At 46.9% G+C, this 17412-nt stretch overlaps 1 protein-coding gene across 2 annotated transcripts; it reads left to right on the top strand.

Annotated features, from left to right (window-relative positions):
- The first annotated feature begins 2139 nt into the window (after positions 1-2139).
- LURAP1 (leucine rich adaptor protein 1) lies at positions 2140-17166 on the top strand. 2 transcript variants are annotated; one of them, XR_015555758.1, is made up of 3 exons: positions 2379-2465; positions 10373-10430; positions 10700-10806. XR_015555758.1 is itself a non-coding variant. In XM_004442037.3 (2 exons), the coding sequence occupies exons 1-2, from the start codon at positions 2265-2267 to the stop codon at positions 11216-11218; spliced, it is 720 nt and encodes a 239-aa protein (XP_004442094.1). In that variant the 5' UTR covers positions 2140-2264; the 3' UTR covers positions 11219-17166. The 2 variants fall into 2 exon arrangements, 1 of the variants encoding a protein (XP_004442094.1); XM_004442037.3 differs by lacking the exon at positions 10373-10430 and having other exon boundaries at positions 2140-2465; positions 10700-17166.
- Positions 17167-17412: the final 246 nt, after the last annotated feature.

Genomic DNA, 17412 nt, shown 5'->3' with positions numbered 1-17412 from the left:
GAAAAAGATGTCCCTCAGTGTTCCTCCCTGACTCTCGTCTCTCCTCAAACTCAGTCTCCCTGAAGATCTCATCCCCTCTCCTGACCTCGGTTACCTTCTTGATTCCTAGACTCATATCTGCAGTCCTAACCTTTCTCCTGAGCTCCAGGCTGACCTGTGTCCAACTGCCTGCTGGACATCTTCACAGGCCCCTCCAACTCAACACGACTCCTGCTGGAATCATCTCTTCCCACTCCTGGACCTCTTCTTGGGCTCCCTTCCTTGGTGAATGGCCTCAGGCCAAACAGCTGGGAGTCACCCTTGATTCCTCTTCTCTGTTCAGCAACCAGTCCACGTCTGTGTGCTCATCACTTTATTCTCTGCACCACACACAATGGCTAGCACATAGTAGGCTCTCCATAATACTTATTGAAATCTGTCATTTTTTGAACAAATATTTATTGAATGCCACTATAAATAAATGAGTGTAATTAGTCACCAAATCCTGTCAATATTACCCCCTAAAGAGTCCTTCATTCTGGTGTCATTCTTCTCCAACCTCACAACCAGCCCCTGGTGCAGTCCTTTTCGTTTTCTTGCCTTCCAACTGCTCTCCCTGACTCCAGATTTTTACTCCTCCAATCCTTTCTTCTTGCAAAATCCAGAGTAATTTTTCAAAAAAGGAAATCTGTTTTGTCAATCTCTGATTTAAAACCCTTTCATGAATCAAGAGATGTTAAGGAGAAATATATTACTTAAAATTACGAAGGTAACCATTGAATGAACTAAAAATAATGATAGAAATAAATAGGGCCAATGGAAGAAGGGAAGTAAGGAGTGTAAGTAAGGTAAGTTGTATTTATCATAATAGGAAGTCAGTAGACAATTTTTAAAATGAAGAACTAGTGATACAGTATAAACCTATGTGGTGTTATAGGTATAAACACCAGAAAAAAATAGCTAAAAGTGGTTGCCTCTGGGGAGTGGGACTAGAGGTGGGAAAGGATAGGGCAGGGGTAACTATCTTTTCATTGTAAATCCTTCCGTAACCATGGGCTGGAATTACTTGGATTAAAATCCAAAACCAAGCCAAACCATAAAAAGTTTTTCATGGCTCCTCATTACCTGTGGAATAAAATCTAAGCACCTTAGAACCATTTTCCATTACCTTGTTGCTCAAAGTGTGTTCCCTGGAGCAGCAGCATGGCCATTGCCTGAGAGCTTGTTAAAAATGCAGAAGTCCACGCCCCACCCCAGATTTACAGAACAGTAATCTGCATATTAACAGGATTCTCAGATAATTCATATGCACAGTCAAGCTTAAGAAGCATCAGTATCAAGATCAAGTATGATCTGGCCCTTGTGGACCTCTTCAGCTTCAATACTGGTTGCTCCTCATTGGCCAGAAGAACTTTCCTTTCCACTCCTTTAGTCTAAATTCAGTGGCCAGGGGCCGGCCCGTGGCTTGGCGGTTAAGTGCGTGGGCTCCACTACTGGCAGCCCGGGGTTCAGATCCCGGGCGCGCAGCCACGCACTGCTTCTCCAGCTGAGGCCGCGCCCCACATACAGCAACTAGAAGGATGTACAACTATGACATACAGCTATCTACTGGGGCTTTGGGGAAAAAAAAAAGGAGGAGGATTGGCAATAGATGTTAGCTCAGAGCCGGTCTTCCTCAACAAAAAGAGGAGGATTAGCATGGATGTTAGCTCAGGGCTGATCTTCCTCCCCCAAAAAATAAATAAATAAATAATAAATAAATAAATTCAGCGGCCACACTGTGGGTGTATGCGTGTGTGTCAGTGACTAGCTAAATTCTAATCACTGTTTTAGACCCAGCTCATCTACTCCAGGAAGCCTTCCGAAACCCTCTGCAGCTCTTTTATCACTGTTCCTTAAATTCCCATATCTCTAACTGAGGATGCTTAGCGTTCATTCAGCAAACATTTATTGGGCGCCTGCTGTGTGCCTGGCTGGATTCAGTGCCAGGGTAGGGAGAAGGCGTTCAGCTCTCCGAGGGCTCCTTCAAGTCCAAACCCAGAATCGCCCAGCCGCACGCATTCCAGGGCCAGAGGCAGCGTGCGCAGCACTCGAATATACATATGTACACACGCAAACAGTGTCCTGCGCGGCTTTTCTGAGCGTTACGGCGCCCTCCTCCCGCCCCCACGCGGCGCGGGCGGGGACCCACCGGTTCCGCTCCGCATTAGCAGCGGAGAAAGGAGGACCCCCGGGAGCGGGATCCCGGCGTCTGGCCGCCCAGCCCTGTTCAGGCTTAGGCCCGCATGGAGGGGACTGCGGAGTCCCAGACGCCTGACCTGCGAGACGTGGAGGGCAAGGTGGGCAGAAAGACCCCTGAAGGGCTGCTCCGCGGGCTGCAGCGAGGCGAGTGGGAACCGGGAACCTCTGGCGCCCTGATGCTCCCGGGGGCGCCGAGGACGGGCCACAGCCTGGGGGACAAGATCGTGGCGCTGAGGATGGAGCTGGTGAGTGTGGGCTCCACCTGCCAGAGGGACGGAGCCCCCCCACATAGGACCGGAAGGGACGGACTCACGCCCCCAGAGTTGGGCTGGAGAGGAGAGAGTTAAAATTCCCCACCTGACTCCTCAGGATCCCTCCCAGATCAATCCTTACACCCTGGGGTCCATTAATTACAGACCCCCCGCACCCCCACTCCCACCCCTCACCCCTACCCCAAGGATGAGTGGGGTATTGATGGGTCCTGAGGACCTGGGGTGGGAGGCACAGGTTTTTGGAAGTTTTTTCTGCCAAATAATTGGGAGGAGAGAGGTGAGAACTGGGATGCCCTGAGAACCTAGCACAGCACAAATCTCCCCCCTACCCCTCACTACCGGGCTGCCTATCCCCCAGCCACCATTACAGGGCAACCAGTTTTTTCTCCTCCTGCAAATTGGGCCCAGGGTTTGTTCCTCTGAGGCCCCGGTATTCACACAGGATTCAGCACAGAAGGGATTTGGGTGAAAACTGCCTGGACTGGGGCCACCAAAAACATCCTCTCTCCCCAACATCCCCCCACACCCACTTAAAGTATTTGAAAGTTCCTGGAACCTTAGCAGACAGAGCAGCAGCACCATCAGTGTTGGCCGGGTCACTGACTCAGTCTCTTCCCCCCAGCTCCCCAGGTACGCTGGATATTTGGATCTCGTCTGTACCTCCTTGGGGAGAAGAGGAGGAAACAGGCACCCTCCCCCTTCCCTGTTGCTGCTGGTCTAGATTCAGAGCCAAAAGGGCACTTGGGGCCCCCCCAGGCTCCCTAGGGCCCTGGTTCCGGTGAAGGGGCTGATTTACATCTGCCACCACTTTGCAGCCGGTTCTGGGGAACTGAGGAATTGCCAGCCACTTTCTGGCCCAGAACCAGGAGCCCACAGTGAGTGTGTCAGCCAATAGATCTTCCTGGAGCCCCACTGTGTGCCCAGCTCTGTGCCAGGCTGAGCTGTGAGGGAGCAGCAGGGGTGGGGGGGGGGAGGTCATGGGGTCCCAGACAGCTTGAGAGGCTGGAGAGAGCCTTGTGGGCAGAGCAATCAGGGAAGGTTCCTTGGGGGAAGGATTTGAATGCCATGTGTGCACTTGGCCTTGAAGGTTGGAGATAAGTGCCAAATTCTCCAGAGCGGGGCTGTGACTGTGTCCACCCAGGGAGGGGCCTGGCTTTGCCTCATTGTACTTTTAGCTGAAGGCCTAGAAAGAGCCTATCTAGAGTGTCTTGCTTTGGAAACTAAGTTTTACCAAGTGCATGTGCCAGGCATCATGCTGAGCACTTGACAAGATGTTCTTTTAATCCTCACAGCAACCTATTGGGTAAGTGATACTTTATAGATGAAGAAACTGAGGCACAGAGAGGATGGTAACTGCCCAAGGTCATATAAAAAGTAAAAAGCAGAGCTAGGCTTTGCACCCAGATGATCTGCCTACACTTTGCATCTTTCCCATTGAGACCTGCTTTGTACCAGACACTTAAAACACATTTTATGTCATTGAAGTGAGAAAAGCAGTCCTCATATTCCCCGTCTCACAGATGGAACATGCTGGCGGGTGTTAAGGGGCTTGCTTGAGTTCCCACAGGCAGCCAGTGGAGGAGCTGGGCCTGGGCTCTAACTCTTTCCTGCCTTTGGTGGAGATCACCTTTGTAAATTTTAACCTGGTACGTTTAACTTCTGATTAGATCTCTCTGCATTCTTGACCCAGCCTGGCCTGGGGCCCTGATTAGGTCTCTCCGCATTCTTAACTCAGCCTGGCCTGGAGCCCTGAGCTGTCCATGAAGGGCATGAGGGAGAGAGCCTTCTAGGGGCTAGAACAGGGTCGGGCTTCTTATGTGCCCCAAGGATCCCTGCCCCATTCCTATCTCCCTCCTTGGGCCAGGATGTCATTGATCTCTTTTTGGGCTCTGCCCTGCCCACTGGGTTGCTCCTGGGGAGGACAAGGGGTGGGCCAGGAGGTTTCCCTTGGAGCCGCTTGTGGCAGAACCGGCCCAAGCCCTCTAAGTCCTGTCCTTCAGCTGTCCCTCTCCTGCAGGGAGGGGGCAGGCCTGCCCTTGAGGCCAAGGTCATCCCTGCCTCTAACCTCTTCCCTGCTGCTTCCCTCCCCTACTCAAAGGTCTAGTGAACCAGCCAGACTCTGAAATATATGGGGAGTGGAAACAATGGCAACCTCTGGCTACTTAAGCCTCCCACCCAAAAACTGCTGCTATGACAGCCAGCCCCCACAGAGCAGTTTGAGGAAAGAAAAGCTTTAGGCAAGGAGGGGGAAGGCTTGGGTTCAAGTCCTGGCTCTGCTCCTGAATCATTTTGTGATCTTGAGCAGGGCCCTCACTCTCCTGGCCTCAGTTTTGGGGCTTCTTGGGGGATGCGGGTCAGGGGATTGTGGGGCCAGATGGTCTCTAAAAGCCTTCCTAGTAACAATAGTCTGGGCATCTCAATCCAAGACCAGGGAACTAGGGCTGGGAGGATCTCTGGGCTTTTACCTCAGGGCCTGATTTGGATTGAGTGATGTGGGAGCCATGCTTGTGACCTCAGGGCTGGGCAGAGAGTCTGATGTGGACATGTTAAGGGGAGGAGTGAGCAACCTGAATCCCCCTGGGAAGAGAATTGGGTTGGAGTGGCCTCTGAGGCTGCATCTCTCCTGAGCTGTTTATCCCGTTTCCAAAGAGATGGTGTGAAATGAGTGTTTCTTTTTCTGGCAAGAAAGCTTTGCTTGCTTCTATTCTGGGGAGTGATGCTGTCACAGTCAGGGAATCCCACTGTCACAGGACTATAGAATCTAGTCCTCAGATTTGTTCCCACCAACATGGTAAAACCCAACCCCTGAACCCTGGAACCAGCAGAGGGCCCAAAGATAGTAAAGGCAGGAGCATCCCAGAGCTGAATCCGACCTGCCCAGTCCTAGGCTCAACACCATAAGTGAACTGGGCAGGACTTGCTCTCGGGGAGCTCACAGTCTAGGTTCAGGAAGGAGGGATAACAACTAATAACTCTAGTACGGGATGATAAGTGCTGCTGGAACCCAGGGAGGGCTTCCTGGAACAATCTTCATTATAGAGTGACATGGTCAGATTTGGGCTCTGGAAAGGCCATTTTGAATTGGAGGAGACACATTCTGTTTCTTCTGGTTGGAATGCCTCTCCCCACCACTTTGTCTGGCTAAGTCCTACTTAACCTTCAAGTCTCCACTCATGTCCCTTATTCCAGGAAGCATTTCCTTACTGCCCTCGTTGAATTTTGGCCCTCTAGGTATCCACAGTCCTCTGTGCTGCAATTGTTTCCCCTTCATTTGCTGTGTTGTACTTTAAGTGCTTGGGTCATTGTCTTATCTTACCCACTAGACTGTGAACTCTGAGGGCAAGAAATGGTGTCTTTTCTTCTTTTATCTAACAGAATGCTATGCCTATAAGAAACGCTCAATATTGTTCCATGACTGAATGGATTAATTCCATCTTGAGGAAGGGCAGGGAAGACTTCCTAGAGGAGGTGACATTTGATTTGGGCCTTGAAGAATGAATAAAGTCAGTGGGAATTCCAGTTCAAGATGGCAGGTTGAACACATGCATTTACCTTCATTCCCTCCTGAAACTCCACTAAAAAACCAGTAGGAGGATTATTTTAAAAGCCATGAAGCCATTATGACAACAAGAACGGGGAGAAGATGATAGGAACAAAGTTTTGGAAGCTGAACAGAAGAAGGAAGAGTGGTAATTAATTTAGGAGACCTGAAAAAAGCTGAATTCCTAGCCAGTAGTGAGGAAACCTGAAAAGCAACCCATTTTGCACTACGGAAACCCTCAAAGTTCTCAGGAGTTGGAAGCACCACATATTTCTGGAATTGAGGGTGCCAGTGGAGCTGAAAACAAGAGGGTCGGTGAATATCTGTTTAAGAATCATACTCTGAGATCCCCTCCCTAACTGGGCGACCAGGTGCCAGCCACTCCTTTATCCCAGCAGAAGACTGGAGATGTACGTTTGGGAAAGAATAGAACAGAAGGAAGGGGGGAAGGGGCAGAGAGGAGGGGAAAGGGGAAAGCATAGCAGGAGAAGCATGGTTAGTGTGAGAAGTTTGTGTAATACATTTAGTTTGGTCAGGACTAGGACTGTTGGTTTCACTGTTAATATATTTGTCTCCAGTATGAAGTAGTTGAAGATAGTCTCTTTTATCATATGTCATTAATAGTCTGTATAGTCTGTGGTATTTCAGTTCTTTATGTCCACATCTCCTTATTGAAGCTGTAAGCTTCTGTTAAGCAGGGACAGTTTCTCCACTGTCTTTGTAATTATTAGAAAATCCAGGTACCCAATTATCATTTGTTTAATTGAATTAGAGTTGTGATATTCTTCCAAAAACATGAATAATTTCAGGTGCAAAATTTTGTTCTGTGCTTATGCCATAGTAAATAAGTTAACCATGGTAATATGGAAAGCCAAAGAGTACCGTTTATTGGTTGACTAATACCTAACATGCATAGCATACTGCCTGACAATATATTCCTTCCATTTCTTAAAGTAAGCCTTGAAATTAGATAGTATCCTCATTTTACAATGAAGAAATGAAGGTTTAAAGGGGGAAAAGAATCCAGTTTCATATGACTCATTAATGGCAAAACTGGAATTTGAATCCAGGTCTGTTTAATTCCAGTGCTATATTTTTCTCAGTGTAAAAATACTTGGTCTTATTCTGGTTTATCATTGTAGATGTGAGTAAAGCAGTTGTTTCCTGAATAATTCAATAAACATTTATCAAGTGATATATATTACCAAAAAATAGAACCAAAGGTCTTCAGAGTGGGAGACACCAAGCAAAGTTGAGGGCAAGAGGGATTAAATAAAAATGTACTAAAGGTTATGAAATACTCCTCCCAGCCTTTCCCCCTACTTGGCTCCCAGAATATTGGCAGCTTTGCTTACATTATACTCTCTAAATGGGTATAATGTGGTAAGGATGATGAACCCAAGAGAAATAAAACACAGAAGACACTGACTTCAGGCCTTATCCAATCAAACAGCCCAGCCAGATAACCCTCAGTGAGGCTCAGAGCTGGCAGGCCTCACACATGCACAGAGTCCACTGTCAGCTCTTTGGAGACTGTTCTGAAGTGTAAGCAGCCCCTGAAGATCGTAAGACGTCTCCTGAGACCTTCTAACTATATAGACCTAAACAAACAGATTAAAGCAACTTGAATGAAGTGGAGATAATACAGGGAGATGAGAACTTATAAAAATCATTAATTATATCCTTAAAGAGGTAAGCGATAATATTACAGCCATGAACAAAAACTGTAAGATATAAAAAGGAAAACAGAATTAGAAACAAGTCTTTGAAATAAAAACATGATAGGAAAAAATGAAAACCTCAGTAGAAGGGTTGATAATATTGAAATATTTCAGAAACTAGAACAAATATAGAGGGTTGGAAGAGAAAAAAAAAAGAGGATCAGTCCAGGATGCCCTCTATCCAAATAATAGGATTTCCAGAAAGAACAGAAAAATAGTGAAGGAAAAACAGTCGTCAAAGAAATAATTAGAGTCAGCCCTGATGGCTTAGTGGTTAAGTTTGGCACACTCCACTTCGGTAGCCTGGGTTTGGTTCCCGGGCGTGGAACCACACCACTTATCTGTCATTTGCCATGCTGTGGTGGTGGCTCACATAGAAGAACTAGAAGGACTTACAACTAGAATATACAACTATGTACTAGGGCTTTGGGGAGGGGTAAAAAAAAGAGAGAGGAAGATTGGCAAGAGATGTTAGCTCAGGGCAAATCCCCCCACCACCAAAAAAAAGAGAAATTAAATCTCTCAGAACTGAAAGACATGAGTTTCCAGATTAAAAGGGCCCAACAAGTGGCTGATTCAATGGATGAAAATAGACCTACACTGTGGCAAATTACTGTGATAGTTTAGAACATTGGGAACAAAGAGAAGATCCTAAAACCATCTAGAAGGAGTGAAAAGATGGTTACATACAAAGGATCAGGAATAAGAATGGCATCAAACTTTTTAAGTATAACACTGAAAATTAGAAGACAATGAACAGTGCCTTACTTAAATGCTGAGGAAAAATTATTTTCAACCTAGAATTCTATACCCAGCCAAGCTGTGAACAGTGTGAGGAGAGAATAACAACATTTTAAAACATGCAAAGCTTCAACAAGTATACTTCCTATGCAGCCTTCCTCAGGACGCTATTGGAGGAAAAGCACCACACACACAAATGAAGGAGTAAATCAAGAAAGAAGACATGGGATCCAGGAAACAGGATCCAACTCAGGAAAGAGATAAAGGGAATCCCCAAGGTAGTAGTGAAGGGAGATCCCTGGAGGACAGTTGTGCAGCAGGGACAGATTGGAGCAGATCAGAAGCCTCCTAAAGAGCTGCCTCTAAGAAGGTAGAATAGACAGGATATATGATGTGTTTGAAAGCCTTGAGAGAGGGCCAGCCCCGTGGCTTGGTGGTTAAGTGCACGCACTCCGCTGCTGGTGGCCCGGGTTCGGATCCCGGGCGCGTCTGGCACGCCCCTTGTCCAGCCATGCTAGGGCCGCGTCCCACGTGCAGCAACTGGAAGAATGTGCAACTATGACATACAACTATGTACTGGGGCTTTGGGGAAAAAAAAGGAGGAGGACTGGCAATAGATGTTAGCTCAGAGCCGGTCTTCCTCAGCAAAAAGAGGAGGATTAGCATGGATGTTAGCTCAGGGCTGATCTTCCTCACAAAAAAAAAAAAAAGAAAGCCTTGAGAGGGAAATTCAGACAATTGGGAGAGAGTTTGGGGATGACTTACTGATAACCATGTAGCAAACTAAGCAAAATAATAATAATAATTCTTATTCTAGGGAAAACATAAAGTTGTAAGTAACCATAGTAAACCACATGGCTTAGCTGTCAATAGCATTTCCGAATTCTAATAAGGTAAATACTGAATAATTAATTTTATTGCATATATTGGGAATGTGGGGAGATGGGAAGGGTGTCTGTATGGCATAGGAGGGGGGGGTAGGATGAAAGAGTTAAATCCTTAACTTTCTCTTGTGTGGGAAGTCAACAGAAAACACCTAAAACTTAAAAATCAAGAAGTAGTGTGTTATTTGGAGATGAGAAGGTAAGTACCAAAATAAACAGCTAAAAAATTAATGGTAGTTGTCTCTGGAAGGTGGGATTTAGGACTAGGATGGGGGAACTGTTTCTTTTCATAATAAATCTTGCAGAAGTGTTTGCCTCTTGAATCATCTATTACTTTGATTAAAAATAAAACTAAATAAAACGAAATTTAAAAAGTCATGTGTGGCAGGACTTGGGGTTCCCAGGGAAGTGTGCTGGAGGTGAAGCTAGAGAGATGGACAAGAGCCGCATTATGACAGGCTTTGGAATGCCAGCTGCTGAAGTGTTTAGATTTTGTTCTCTAAGCGCAGTGCAAAGCTCATAAAGGCTCTTGAGCAGGGGAGGGACAGGTTCAGACTTGTGCTTGGGGAAGATAACTCAGTGCATCTGAGCTGAAAGAGACCCTAGAGATTACCCAGTAAGTCAGACTTACTCCCAGTACAGACGGGGAGACTGCTGTGTGGTGGAGGGAAGCCCTGAAGCCCCAGCCAGCGGGGTTCTGACCCTTCGAAGCTCTAGCCAACTCCTCCCTCCCTCAACAACTGCCACCAACACCCTGAAGGGACTGGGGGACCAGGTTAACTCTATATCCTCCAGCTCCTGCCTCGTTTTGGCCCAGTCTACTTCCCAGTTAACACATGGCCCCCATCAGTCTATGTGGCTAAACGTTTCTAAGTCTTACTGGTGAATCTGAACCAGTTCAATAGTTAATACCCTAACTATGAAGTTCAAAACTCAGTAGGATCAGATTTTAACACAGTACTTCACATTTACTGAGACCTTACTCTGTGCCAGGCGCTGTGCTGACTACTTAATAGAAAGCATCTCAGAATTCTCACAGCCACCCTGTGAGGTGAGTGATTTCGCCCTATTTTACAAACAAGGAAACCGAGGCTCAAAGAAGATAAGAAAGTTGCCCACAGTTATATAGCTAATGAGTGGTAGAGCTGAGATTTTACACAGCAATCTGTCTGCTTCTAAAGCTCACACTCCAAACCATTCTATTTCCATGCTCCTTCAAGGTGAAGCATAGTTGGGTGGACCACAAGATAGGGCCTCCGGAAACATTGGGGAAACGTATGGCCCAGAACCTGGGACTGATTCCTTCTCCCACTCCCCCAGGCTTACCTGCGATCCATCGACGTAAAGATCCTGCAGCAGCTGGTGACCTTGAACGAGGGCATCGAGGCGGTGCGCTGGCTGTTGGAGGAGCGAGGCACGTTGACCAGCCACTGCAGCAGCCTCACCAGCAGCCAATATAGCCTGACAGGCGGGAGCCCGGGCCGCTCAAGGCGAGGCAGCTGGGACAGCCTGCCAGACACCGGCTCCACCGACCGGCTAGATAGTGTCTCCATCGGCAGCTTCCTGGACACGGTGGCCCCCAGTGAGCTGGATGAACAGGGCCCCCCTGGGGCTCCCCGTGCTGAGATGGACCGGGCAAAGGTTATACCTGGGGAGAGGGCTAGGACTGAGGTGGATCTGACAGCCACCAGACTAGGGAACTTGAGGGCTGTGTGGAAGCCCCCAGGGGAGGGGCTCCAGGGTGTACCTCCTGAGCTACCAGAGGATGAGAGTGCCAAGCTGGGCTTTGAGGCCCACTGGTACTGGGGGCAGTGCCAGGATGATGTGACCTTCCTGTAACAACTTTTCCATCCTTTTGTATTCCTATGGCTCTTTCATCACTAGGTCCTGGTCTCCATCAAAATTTATTCTCCCTCAATCTGGGACTGGGAAGAGGCTGCATTGAAATCAGTTACCATGGACACCGGGCCTCACCATCCCTCTGGTTCCTGGGGAGGCTCTGTCTTTATCCTTCAATTATTGGGTCTCTAGAGCTGTTTCCATAGATACATTGACTCTAGAGGCTTGACCTGTGGCTTCTGATATGATGGTATCTCTTCCCCTTCCCCCCGCAACTAGGTAAGGATTTCAGGGATTTCGGACCCCTAGGAGATGAAGAGGTGGGGTTGTAATTACCTTACCCAATGTCTAGGAGTCTTGGCCCCTCTTGGCCAAGATGGAGGATTGCGGAGGGACGTGGACATTCAGGGCCAACCCTCCATGGATTGGCCCTCCCAGAAGCCTTTGGGGTTGGTAGAACTATCCCTTCCTGTCTGGTGGATGATGTCATTTCCTGCCGGAATGGATTGGCCTTTCCTCTGTACTAGTCTTTTAGTGGTGATAAGTCAATATAGGGGTGTCTCAGCCGCTGCTGCTAAGTGAAACCATGTATGTTTATTCTCCATACCATTACTTCTTGTGAGTGGAAACATACCACTCCTCCTGGCAGGAGAGTTTTACTCTCAGATGTTTGTCAGAAACATTCTTACTTTTTAAACAGAGTGTTCTCGTTTTATCCTAGGGGGTCTCACTTCCTCTGTGGCCACCTCCCTGTCTGGTGCCAGCACTCCTATATCTGTGCTTGCAGGGAGGGGAACTGGCAGGGGCCCACCTATTGCTCTCAAAAGTCAGTTTGTCCATCTTACCCTGCCCCTGGGTTGCCCACATTCTTGTATTCTAGCTCCAGATCTGTCTGCCAGGAGGTTCAGCCTTTGTGTCTCCACCTTCTCCATTTCCACTGGGCCTCAGGCCTTTTATATGCAGATGAGTTCCCTAGCCTTCTCTCCTCATTGCTGATGGGAGCCAGAGGGAGGAGAAGCTGGAGGTCTCTCTCAGAGCTCTGAAGGTGTACCAGAATCTCCAAAGGGGGGAGGTGTCTTCTTTGATCCTGTGGTTCCCCTTCCCCCACCCTGCCCCAGACCTCCCACCCTTTGGTCACAAGGATGCCTGCTGGAGGCTGGGACACAAGGAATCCCTTTGTCTGGGATACAGTGGAGGGGCGTGGCAGGGAAAGACAGAGGCTCTTTGGTCCTAGGGCCCATATCCTGGGAGTGGGGAGAGATGAGGGAAAGGCGGCTTTCCTTCCTCCCTTATAGCAAGCCCTAGACTCCTGGGACCTGAGGAGGGAGCAGGGGACTGGTTCTGGTCCTGGGTTTCAGGGCCCTAGTGAATTATATCAAAGAAGGAATTCAGGGAATCTGCCAACCTGGGGCACAGGGAGGGAACAGGCCCAGAGATGGGGGAGGACGAGGGCTGTGGCTGATGTCAGAGAATGAATGCTTGGAGATTAACCTGTTGAACCCCAGGTAACTGCCCATTTGTTGGTCCCTGTCTTTCCTGGGCCCTGGAACTAGACTACTGGAAGGCAAAAAGGAGAGAAAAGGATGTCAGGTGATCCTTGCCTGTTTGCTGTGCCCTCCTGAGCTGGAGGAGTCTTCCCCAAATGCTAGAGTAACTCCTACAGTTTCTCTACTTTTCATTCTATGCTGAGGAAGGGAAGGAGGCCAAGTTGATCATCCCCACTTCCCCGAAACTCCTCAAGTCTTGTTCTACAACCCCCACCCCAATCCTTTTGGGGCAATACGTTCAGTCTGTGGCTCTCCCCTAAAGACCGTCTCTCCTCCTCTCCTCCCCTGAAAGTGACTGAAATCTCTAAAGTATATTCTTAGCCTCTCCTCTACTGCCCACCAGCTGTCTCCTTACCACCCCTTCTGGTCTTGGGGCTCCTGACTTCCCCTTGGGCTGGGAATTCAAATACACTTTTCCTACTCTATTGCCATTTTGTAGTGTGCCCTTGGGTAAACTACTCTCTCACTTGGAAGTCTTGTCTTCCTTTTGAAGCTTATTTGTTCATTTAGTCTACAAACTTCTGAACTGAAGAGGTTGCCCGCCCTCTGGTGGCTGTTATGTACCATTGCCAGGGGTAGCTGGATGGAACCTCCAGGCTCAGATACCGGTATGGCCTTACAGAAGACCAACCCCCTCAGTGCACAGACAGGCTAGAGAGACGGCCTAGAGAGGGCACAGACTTGCCCAGTGCCACCCATTGTAAATCCGTGGCAGTGCCCAGGTCAGAGAAGGCAGATCTCTTGCCTGCCTGCCCACAATGCCATCACTTGGCCAGACTGTTCCCCCACCCCACCCAGTCAATACCACCTAAGCCTGAAAGGACCAAAAGCAGTTTTCTTCCTGTTTTAGTATTTGGGTTCTCACCCCACTCTAGAGAGGCAGCTCTATGTTTAGAGAAAGAGCTCTAGGCTCTGAGGAAATAGAACCTGGGACCTGGATTGGGTAAGGATGCACGAATCTGGACTGCAGATACAAGGAAAATCAATCCTGGACCAACTGTTTTTCTGGAGAGAGCCAGTAGGCCCAGACGTCGTGGGGGCAGAGAGTTCAGCATTTCAGAGCTGGAGGTTAGAAGTGGGGTGGAGATGGGGAGCCTTGAGATTAGGAAATCCAGATGGGTCCTGTGGGGTTGGGGAGCCCCCCAGGTCCAGGGTTGACAGCACGATTGCATAGGCACAATTGGGTGATGGCAGAGATGAGACTGTTCATGGCAGTTGCGAAAACCTCGCCTGGGAGGGTAAGGGGTGGTGCAGGTCAGGGTGAGTCCATCCAGGAGACGTGAGACCATGTGAATGGGCAAGTGTAAGGGCGTGCATTTAGGGTGGGGGCAGTGAGGTGGAGCACTGGACTGACTGGAAGCTCAGTGGCAGCTGAGGTGAGAAATGCTTGGGGCTTGTAGTGGACACAAGCTCACTGTGTGCGTGGTGCAGGCGCGTACTGGGCGTCCAGTGACACCTGTGGAATGAATGGAGGAATGAATGTGTGTAAACCACAAGGAGATGTGACTTATTTTTTTTTAAAGTGGGTTGGGCCGGCCCTGTGGCTTAGCGGTTAAGTGCGCGCGCTCCACTGCTGGCGGCCTGGGTTCGGATCCCAGGCGCGCGCTGACGCACCGCTTCTCTGGCCATGCTGAGGCCGCGTCCCACATATAGCAACTAGAAGGATGTGCAGCTATGACATACAACTATCTACTGGGGCTTTGGGGGGAAAAAATAAATAAATTTTTTAAAAAATGGGTAATTAGGTAGTTACAGGAATTTAAAACATTCTTCTGTTTAATTCTTAGCAACCCTATAAACAATGCATTATTAACAATGTATTGTTGCTTAGACGTTTGCTTAAGGTCAGATAGATAATAAATAAACTATATGAACCTAGGTCAGTCTGACTGCAGGGGCTTCCAGGAAATCTCTGATTCCCCACTCCCCACTCTCACAGACCTTATTCTCCTTGGAGAACAGGTTATGCTGCCCAGCATAGAGGCAGTGTACTAGTTTCCTGTTGCTGCTGTAACAAATTACCACAAACTTCATGGCTTAAAACAATACAAATTTATTACCTTACAGTCCTGGAGGTCACAAGTCTGAAATCAGTTTCACTGGGCTAAATTACAGTCAGGGTGTTGACAGGCATATGTTCCTTCTGGGGACTCTAGGGGGGAATCAATTTCTTTGCCTTTTCCAGCTTCTGGAAGCTGCTTGCATTTCTTTGTTCATGCCCCCTTCCTCCATCTTCAAAGCCAGCAGCATAGTATCTTCTCTCCTCTCTGACCTCTGCTTCCATCCTTCCGTCTTCTCTTTCGAATTCTTCTGTCTCCTCTTATGAGGATTACATTGTGATTACATATCCTTGTGATTACTTTGGACCTACTGGGATAATCCAGGATCATCTTTCCATGACAAGATCCTTAATTTAACCATATCTTCAAAGTCTCTTTTGTCGTATAAGGTAAAACATACAAGGGTTCTGGGGATTAGGACATGAGCATCTTTGGAGGAAGGGCCATTATTCGGCCTACCACAGGAGGAGATGGAGGGTGGGCAGAATGCACTCAGGCCCAGAATGAACCTCTATGCTTGGTCCAGCCTCCCTCCACCTGGCGTGAAGGGTGGTGCCAATGGGGTGGTGGCCAGGTCCAGGCCCCATGTCTGGGGAATAGCAAGTGCCTCCTGCATCATCACTACCAGGGGGAGCTGAGAATGCATGTCGGACTTGGGAGAAACTCTCAGTTTAGGGAACTTTTCGCTCCTGAGACTCTCCTGGTGAAGGGTTCCAGTGGGCTCTGTCTTCAACACTGCCTCCTCTCCAGAACCATTCTGTGCTTCTCAAGGCAGAAGATAATTACCAGAAAATTAGCCTGGGCTCTCTCTGGAAAGGGTAGATTAGTTGTCTCCTTTTTAAATTATTATTTTTTTAATTCCTTAATGGTTAAAACATGCTGCTCAGGGCATGGTGAATTCTCATCATCAGTTAATCCTAGGCCCCTTGCTTTATTTTCTTTTGATCCCTGACGCCTATTCTCATTCCTCTCCCTGACCCAGACATGTGTTCAGTATGTGTTTGAATATGTATGTATCTTTAAAAATATATATAATTATATGCTTATGTGTTTTAATATATATAAATGGTATACTTTTACAATAAGCTAACTTCTATAATGAATTGCCCCATATTTCAGTGATTTAACACAATGAAGCTTTATTTTTCACTTACACAGGAGCACAGGTGTTCCTGGTTGGACAGCTCTCCTCCACTGCCTGTTTCAGGTCCCAGGCTCCTTCCATTTTCAGGTGGTGATAGCCTGATCCTGCATGATAGAGTTCCCCATCAACTTTTCACCACATTGTCTTACCATCCATTAATGACCATTTTATGTATTGGTATTTCACCAGGGATTACGAAATGATGATTTTCTAATGCTATTATTTCTTCTTCTTTTATTCTCATTCTGTACAGAAAAACTTTTTCACATCCTCCAGGACTGTTTGGTTTCCCTGAAATAAGGTTCATGCCAGAATGGCAAGAGAAACGCTTAAATCTCTTCCCTTATTTATCTCTTTCAAAGTTGGTGTCCTGGCGACTTGGTGTTGAATGATTTTATTTTGTTTTGCTGTCTCTTTAAATTATTGTTGTGAACTTGTAGTTTTTATGTATTTAATGTCACTTAATCATTTGCAGTTATCTTTTTGTTTTATATTATATAAAATTTCAAGCATATACAAAAGTAGAGAAAATAGTATAATGAATTTCCATGTGCCGGTCACCCAGCTTCAATAATTATCAACTCATGACCAGTCTTGGTTTATTTATTCCCTCAACCACTTGGTTACTCTTCCCCTAACCAAGATTATTTTGAAGGAAAACTAGATATGATTCCAGTTCATCTGTAAAAGTTTTAGTATGTATCTCTAAACGATAAGGACTTTTATTACTATTATTGTACATTAAAATTAGTAATTCCTCAGTATAATGAAATATAGTTGGTGTTCAGTTTTCCCCAATTTTCTGATAAACTTGAAAAAAAAGTTTTAGTATCGGGGTTATGCTGGCCTCCTATAAAGAGTTAGGAAGTGTTTTCTCCCACTTTCTGAAAGCATTTGTGTAAGATTGGTAGTAGTATTCAGTATTGATAGACTTCATCAGTGAAATAGTCTGGGTCTGGATTTTTCTTCATGGGGAGGTTTTTGATAACAAATTCAATTTCTTTGATGCGTATAGGGCTATTCAGAGTTTTAATTTCATTTTGAGTTAGTTTTGGTAAGTTGTGTTTCTCAAAGAATTTGTCCATTGCATCTAAGTTGTTGAATGTATTGGTATAAAGTTGTTCGTAACACTCCCTTGTTATTCTTTTTAGAACTCTATTCATTGTAAAATAAAGCACAAATGTAGAAAACATACAACACGAATGTAAGGCGTAATGAATTATTCTAAGGCAAACACTCCTGTAACCACTGCCCTGTCAAGAACTAGAACACACCCAGAAGTCCTGTCCATGTGCCCCATACCAATTATAATCCCCTTCCTCTGCCCGTAAGTAACCGTTTCCTGACTATAGTATTTACTTCTTTACATCTTTTTTATAGGTTTATCATCCAAATATACATCCATAGATACCACAGTTTTAGTCTTGTCCATTTAAAAAACTA

This window comes from Ceratotherium simum, chromosome 22 (genome assembly GCF_057802395.1).
Source record: "Ceratotherium simum simum isolate JZ-2026a chromosome 22, ASM5780239v1, whole genome shotgun sequence".
NCBI lineage: Eukaryota > Metazoa > Chordata > Mammalia > Perissodactyla > Rhinocerotidae > Ceratotherium > Ceratotherium simum.
The sequence above is the reverse complement of the archived record's forward strand: the minus strand, read 5'-3'. Positions and strand labels throughout refer to the sequence as shown.